This window comes from Triturus cristatus, chromosome 11, assembly GCF_964204655.1.
Source record: "Triturus cristatus chromosome 11, aTriCri1.1, whole genome shotgun sequence".
Classification (NCBI taxonomy): Eukaryota; Metazoa; Chordata; class Amphibia; order Caudata; family Salamandridae; genus Triturus; species Triturus cristatus.
The window spans coordinates 130,968,558-130,976,731 of NC_140594.1; the positions used below are offsets into that span (position 1 = coordinate 130,968,558).

General features: G+C 40.9%; 1 protein-coding gene across 5 annotated transcripts in view; it reads left to right on the plus strand.

Moving 5' to 3' along the window:
- Nucleotides 1–7,538, plus strand: part of MSI1 (musashi RNA binding protein 1) — a 185,911-nt gene extending 178,373 nt beyond the window's left edge. For all 5 annotated transcript variants that reach the window (XM_085632857.1, XM_085632858.1, XM_085632859.1 and 2 more), the window contains 2 exons: nucleotides 2,252–2,316; nucleotides 4,229–7,538. In XM_085632857.1, coding sequence (XP_085488983.1) covers nucleotides 2,252–2,293 — 42 coding nt within the window. In that variant the 3' untranslated portion in view covers nucleotides 2,294–2,316; nucleotides 4,229–7,538. The remainder of the gene's footprint in view (nucleotides 1–2,251; nucleotides 2,317–4,228) is intronic.
- Nucleotides 7,539–8,174: the final 636 nt, after the last annotated feature.

Sequence of the window (8,174 nt, forward strand, 5' to 3'; positions counted from 1 at the left end):
TCCATTCAAAATATTCTTTATCTCTTGCATCTACAAAGATGTAATCTGGCATACACATCTATAAGATTACATCTTGCTGCCATAGCCCCTTACCTACAAAACAGACAACACTTGTCATTGTTTAAGGTACCTGCCATCAAAGCATTCATGGAAGGCCTTAAAAGGATAATTCCTCCCAGAGTTCCACCCTCTCCAGAGTGGAACCTAAACATTGTCCATACCAGGCTCATGGGTCCATCATTTGAACCTTTACATAAATGTGAGTTACAATTTCTCACATGGAAAGTAGCTTTCCTTGTAGCGATCACATATCTCAGAAAAGTTAGTGAACTACAGGCATTAACCATACAAGAACCATTTTTGCAAATACATCACAACAAAGTGGTTCTTAGGGCAAACCCAAAAGTATTACCAAAAGTCGTTTCTGCTTTCCACCTTCACCCGTCTGTTGAGGTGCCAGTCTTTTTTCCTCAACCAGACTCCGTAGCAGAACGGGCTCTTCATACACTTGAAGTCAAAAGAGCTATCCTTTACTACATTGAAAGGACAAAAACTTTCAGGAAAACGAAACAACTTTTTGTAGCTTTCTCACCACCACACAAAGACAACCCTATATCAAAAGCTGGAATTGCCAGGTGGATCGTTAAGTGCATCCAGATATGCTACCAAAGAGCAAAGCGTACATTATCTATTCCCCCTAGAGCGCATTCCACATGCAAACTAGGGGCTTCTATGGCATTCTTAGGGAACATCCCCATAGACGACATTTGTAAAGCAGCAACATGGTCTACACCGCACACTTTCACAAAACACTATTGTGTAGATGTGCAGGCAAAACAACAGGCTAGTGTGGGCCAGGCTGTACTAAGGACACTTTTTCAAACCACTGCAACAGATACAGGTGGCCACCGCTAGGGAGAGTACTACTGTTGAGTCTATGCACAAGTATATATTCTGCAGCTCATATGCCTCAAACGCTACTTACCAGTATGCATCTGTTATTGGCATGTAGAGCTGCAGAATTATATACGCCCACCCGCCTCCCCGGGTACCTTTATCTGTTGCAGTGCTATCTTACTTAGATACATCACACATGGACATCTCTTTCTGTTTCTCACACACTCCATTATCACCCTTTATGGCGAAAAACAATCTGAGGATGGAGTCGATGCCCATGCGCACTATCGTCCTAAGGAGGAGTCGCCTATCTCGTGACTACGAAGAACTTCTTCCTATAGAACAACAAAGTGCAAGCATCTGAGCCCAACTCCAGGTGGCGATCTATGCACAAGTATATAATTCTGCAGCTCTACATGCTAAGAACAAATTCATACTGGTAAGTAGCATTTTCCTTTCAGATGAATAGTTGGGTACAGGTGCTTTCAGACAGATATGGTGAGGTGTCTGCTGGATTTCACCTGGGATTTTTGTATGCATACACTGACAAAAACACACACATACACGCTCTCACTCATCTGTTTTGAAAGTCATAAAAATGTTTATTTTACAAAATATTGTGATTCTCTCATTTAATACTCCTAATAATCCATATTCCTTTCCCTTTCCATTGCCTCTTATGCCCCACTCATGCACCCTGCTTGTCATAAAATGTATTTCAACATTATATGCCAGCATGATGGTCGGAAAATCTAATCCCCCCACCCCAAATCTTTCTGACCAAGCTACGCCTCTGGAAGTGAGCTGATATCGTGTGACACACAGTGGCACCGTGTGAGTTGGAAGGCCATTTATAGTGAATATTGTATATATGGGGAGCCATAGTTGGATGGATGGACAGGAAGCTATTCAAGGTTGGATGGACTGGAGAAAATGCATGAATTAAATTCAGTACAAGAGGTAGAAATGGTCTTTGCAGCTATCTTCTGTCTTATATAAAACCCAAGCAGGTTGGGACAATGAAGCAACCCTGCTCATCAATTCCCTTGCAACAGTAACAAAGTTAATTTCCTTCCAAATTAAAAGGTGCTGCATTCTCTCCGTTGCTCTGTGACTTCCTGTCCTTCCTATTATTTTAGCTGTAGTTAATGTTGTGGCCATCACCTACTCAGAAGCCTTGTGTTGTCTTTCTTTCTCTCCCATCTTTTCTCAATGCTGTGCTTCTTTCTTAAGAAGCATATAAATAGAACCTTAACCTCTGTCTATCCACAGCAAAACAATGTTTCAACTTTGCTAGCTCTGCACACATCACTTGGACGACTTCTTAATGAGATATTTTCAATTCCTGTTACAGGCTCCGCTCATTGCAACAGCTTTCACTAATGGTTACCACTGAAGCTGGAGTAATAGAGGTAGAAGGTAAGGACTCTATTGTTTACCTATCTTCAATGGAAGTGAAGTTTGAAAGGAGCTGGCATGATGGGTAGTTAAAGATTTTTAGGAGAGGAGTGTCGGAGGTAAGATCAAAAGTTAATAAACAAAGGGGTAGTTTAGAGAGTTAAAGATATAAAGTTATAAAATAGAGTGTTATTGGAAGACTGAGGATAGGTTAGAGAGTCAGAGAAGTACACAAAATAATACTGGGGGCAGACTTTTGTCAACCACGGAAATCCCCTACTGTGCATGGATAAATGGAGAGATGGTAGAGTTAATGGAGCGTAGTGAGTAGAATGAAGTAGAGAAATACCTGGTGGGAGGGTAGAGCTAACAGAAGGCTAGAAATATTAGAGAGACTGAATAGAGGGTAACACCTTTTTACTAGCAGAAGGCAGGGAGTGCAGGTTCACGGCGGGATGAGGGCGGATCAAGAGTTAGCTAAAGACTGTCTGAAAGGCAGACAGTTACGGATGGTTCTTGTTGCTGGATATAGTAATTGTAAGTCTGTATTAAAGGTTCCTGAACACAGCACTTTTTCCAAAGATTGTTTTTGATTCAAAAATAATACACAGAAATTGTTGTCCTTAGTTCTTAACTAACTGCTTGCTACAGATCCATGTTTTTTGTGGAACAGTTGCCTTTTTTTCCTTGAGGGGTTACTTTCCTTCAGCTAGATTTCTAAGTTACCATGGCAACATTGTTTAACAGTTGCCCTTCTTGTTGAAGGACAAGCAGGACATGTGTTGTTTCCATTATGGATTCTCACTCGGAAGATGTGTGGGATTAGTCTGGAGATGCCATATAGGAAGGTAAGGGACATTGGTGGAGTTTTCCTTTTAACACCAACCCAAGGAAGTAGGACAAGTGCCATTCTGGATCCACTAGCTCTAGGAGAATGAGGGAGCAAGCCTCCTCCTCTTCTGCTCTGCATGTGGCCAAGCCTGAACCCTGAACTTCCCTCACATGTTTGGTATTTCTGTTCTGTTCATTGTTGAGGCATTTAAAGTACAGACACCCCGTCAAAATGGAGGTTTTCTTTGTCTTTAGAGTGCTGCTCGCTGTTCAATACAGCAAACATAATAGGGACAACAACACATCCCTGCCTGTAAATTTACTTACAGAGTCAAGAGCCCTTTAATATCAAAATGAAAAGCCAACAAAAGCACAGTGCAGTGACAGAGGTCCTGGTGTAGATGCTAGTCTTATTATAGTTACCAGTGCCACTGAACTGTGCATCGTCGATATTCCTTTCCTACAACAAGCCAGTAACATTGTATACTTGTCAACCCTCTCCTTTAGTTATCTGTAACACCGGCAAAGGTTTTACAGTATATTTAGAGCCTATGTTAGAGTCTTCGTTTTCTCTGTTTAAAAAAGAAAAAATCTAATTCTGGTATTTTCAGCAAAACATTCTTTGGTTGGTTTGGATTACAGACTTAATGAAAAAACATAAGAGGAAATATTGCCTCTTGCTAGGCTTCTTATTTTAATAAATTTTAACATTTAAAATATATTGTCAACGTGTATCAGTGATCACACACGTGCATAGATGTTCTATTTTTATGGAGTCAGAAAGGATGCTCATGAACTAGGATTACAGGAAAGTAATATTTTCTTATTGGAGACCAGAGCATGAGGCAAGGCTTCAAATAACCAGAAAGGATTTTGTTAGCTAAAGACAAACTGATTGGAACTTAATGCAGAAGTTGAAGGTTCAGTATAAAGTAGTGTGAGTGGGCTCGTTTAAGATTGAATGGAGAGTGTAGTTTCTGGAAGATGTGAATGTGAGGGTATGGAGAATCCATCCATGACATTTGTGTAATGGAACAAGAGCCCAAGTGGACTTGTAGAAACAGTAAAATATCAATGCTTTTGTCTTGTGCTTACACTCTAGAGTCCCAGTGATGGAGGAAATGTAGCAGGAGCATTCAAGAGAAGCCGGGAACCCGCTCAGCTTTTGGCATTCTGAATACACTGCCGGCTGCCAAGCTCCCGCTGGATCCCTCTCTTCCTCAGGAGAGCAACAACTCACTCCTAACCTGTCCTTATCCATTCCCCTAGCCCAGAGCGGATCTACGCCTTACCTCCCCTGTTTTTCCATCTCCTCTTCGTCCTCTTGTCCTGCACAAAGCAAATTGGCTTACATCCAAACTGTCCTTTTCAATCCCATGGAGATCATCTGTCATTTCACATTTCTTTAATCCCCACCACCCATTGCCCCTTCCCTTCCATGAAGCACATCATCTCGCTTTTACTAACCACAGAAGTTTACACTTCAGAAAACCTTGGTGTATTTATTTTAATAGCAAGTAGTTCATTTTTTTGTTTTTTAAAAACTTTTTTTGTTACTCCCAAATTATGTGGTGCTCTTTGCAGAGTACAGTAGGAATATTTGGGAATTCATTTTGTGATTGTGATTTAGCTAGTTTACTAAGGGATGCTTTTATTTGATATTGCATTTGTTTTTAATTGTTTGGACTGCATTGTCTGCTTGGCACTACTGCCAGAGGAGACCCGAGGACGTGGCAATGCTGCGATTAATATGTGTGGACATTTCCTCTGGCTGCCTCATGCAAATGTCACCTTTTAAATCTGTGAAACGTCAAGAGACAGAAGGAATGGACAGACCCACGGAACAAAAATGTATATTTTGCTATATGATACACGTATTGGGTCACAAATATTTTTTTTATTGGTTTTGTGTTTTTTTCTGTGTATAATATGTAAATATTGAATTCTGAACTGTTACTGCTGGCTGCAAAGAGATGTCTGTGACACTTCCTGACATGCATTGGTCTGTCAAGATGTCAGCTATCATTCCACAGAGGCTGCTGCTTGAAAAGTTGTCTGTGATATTCCCAGACTGGCTGCGGCCTATATAGATTCCCATAATTCTCCCAGACAGGCCATGGTCTGAACAGATGTCAGTGACAGTAGAGGTAGAAGAAAGACTAGAATGTTACAGCTCTTTACTTCCTCAGATGCACGTTAATAGTGGCCATCTTGGGAAGGTGGCATATACAATTCACTGCAAATGGATGTGTCACTTGGAAACAGTAAAGAAATAGTGTAGTTTGCAATTATTTAACTAAGAAAAATTATGAATATTTTAAAACCTAGCAAATCTCTAAAACAATGTAGTAATTGTATAATTGTTATGCTTGTTAAACCATGTAAAGCTATATGATTTCCTTCTTCCTCTAAGGGGGACTTGCGGTTTTATGAAGGATTCCCTGTGAAGTTCCCTTTGCAGCTTTGAATTGCAATCTTCTTATTACAAGATGGCCTTTAAATGTGTTTATAAGGGGCTGTTGTCAAGCTCTCATTGGGCTTTCAATACTAGTATGTCTTTTATTTCAATGCTCTGGACACTCCATGAAATTGATTAGTTCATAGAAGTGTCTGACTCTTATAGAAAGGCTTTGGCCAGTATGACTTTATGCCTTTCTTGTTGGAACGATGTTACTGTGGCCCCTGACAGGCCTGACTTTTGTGTTTTTGTCCAATTTATAACCTCCAACACATGTAGGGTGTCCAGTTGTCCGATATTTCGCAGTGTCAGCATGTGTTTAAAATGTTCTCTTCGCTGTGCTACAGTTTATTTGTCATCTCATCCACTACATTTCATGGGCTACTGTTGATGAAACCCTCGCCCTTTGTTCTAATATATCCTTCAGAATAGCTTTGGATGGTTGGCCATTCTCGCCAAAATGAAAGCTGGATGTGTGAGAGGATGATGAAAGAGCATTTGGAATCTGGAAACACCCCAGCTTGTTTTGACAAATACCTTTCTCAGCATCCTTGCAGTGCAATGTCTATACCTTTCTACTGTTGATTGGATATTTTACGGCAAAGGTTACGTTAATGTTTTCTTTGACTTGCGGAGGGGAGAACAACATGTAGAAAGCACTCTTACCCTTAAGCTCCCCTTAGCCGCATTGTTTGTTCTCACTGTGATCATATAATTCCTCTCAAGTCTTTGCCTTCCCAGGACTTGAGTTGGATCAAATTCTCAAGAATGGAAAGTCTTCCATGCTGTCAAAATGTCAGTGATTTGCCTGTAGAGGTGTTAATGGTACACACTTTGAAAGTCTTAAACTTGTGATCCTACTGGAATCACTAGGCAGAGGTGCTCGACTTAAATCGGTTAGGAAGTACTGCTCCTTTGTTCTGAACCTAAGTGTGCTGAGTCTGCTTCAGGAAAGTTGTGAGTGTGATCATTACAATTTTCCAGCTGTTCTCAGATTTTCTTGGTTGGGCAGATTGCTGGGCTCTCCTGTCAGATCTTTGTATCTATGCCGCATTCCAGCTCTGTCACTGTAGGCCTTGGACGGGTTCTTACTTCTTGTGTGTATGATATTTACTGCCTGTTTGTGTGTGGTTGAAGGGCACCTGCTCCCTGTTTGTGTGATTCAAGTTTGCTGCATCCTGTCCCTAGGTTTGCCATTCTCTGCCTCCTGTGTTTCTGGCCCCTGCTTCCTATGCCACCTGGAATGTTTCTGGCGACCCTCATTCCACTGGTCTGTGTGCGGCTGGGACATCTGGGGTCTGAAATTGGTTTTTAATTGAACCAAAGAGCAAACTAGGGACTTTCAGCATCCGTATGAAAGAGGCTGTTTTTCTTACACAAAGAACCAAGGTACTGTTATTACACTAACCCATTTCTCCAAATCCTGTCCTTGGCTGCAAAAGAATGTCCTTTAGAAGCAGGTCCCAGAAGGAAGCCCTCAAAGCTTTGATTTTGTATGTTACCGTGTAACCAGCGCACTGGCCGTTACATTGGCAGATGTTACCCTTGAACACTTTTGGAGAGTAAATTCTGGGACAGAGTTACAGAATTGTAAAGCAATAATCCTTTTTACTGAGGCACGAATCTGTGTTTTTTTAAAAATATTTTCCTATTAAAACGCTGAATTTTATTGTATTTTTTATACTTCCAGGCTGGATAGGAAGACAGTCTTGCCCTTGCTTAGGTCCCTGTTGTGGGCCTGTTCCCAGGTTGCTGGGTGTCTTCCTTCAGGCTGCCACCTGCAAGCTTTTGCTGCAGTTTTAATGGGGGTGCGGGAGGGACTGGTTGTTTTTAAAAAACACAAGATCTGTTTTTAAGCCAGTAAGTTATTATGAAGCACCATTTCTCCTCTATAGACCTGTAACCCCTTTTTCAAGATTTCAGTTTTGAATTCCTAATAAATTATTTAAAAATGTGTTTGTCTTCAGTCTAACTATAATCATCGCTATGTGGTATCTGTCTCTGAGCTGAAGCTGCAAACCTTGGCATTGGATGTTAGTGAATGTTGTATGGATGGAGATTTTTCTCATGCAAGGGAATGTTTTGCATGTTGTCTTTTTAAGCCTAAAGCGTTAATATACAGGGATAATTAATCCTTGCTTATTGGGCAAAGATGGCAAGCTCGGTAGAAACGATTGCGTAGACAATAGAGAAATTCTCAGACCATGCAAGAAATGGGTCTCCATTCAGTGGAGGAACATATTCTGGACTTAGTTGAGGCTCAGTGGAACTGCAATTTTATTCCAACCTCCAAGAAATATTCCTCTTTTCAGTAGAGGTCCAGAAGTAGTTTCTGATTCCCAGCCAAAGGCAAAAGGACCGTTGTTCTACAATGCCTGCAATTTAGAGGTGTACTGGACCGATGTAAAAATCACCCTAGTTCACTATCAAGCTTTTGAAGTTGACACCGTCAACCAATAAAAAAATAGTTTAAATATAAAAATCCTTGAGGTGAAAAAATTGCCAATTGAGCTGATAAACTCCTGCCCACCGGGTCAAAGGATAAAGACACTAATAGGGAACACCTAAACTGAATTGAAAGGGAAGCGAG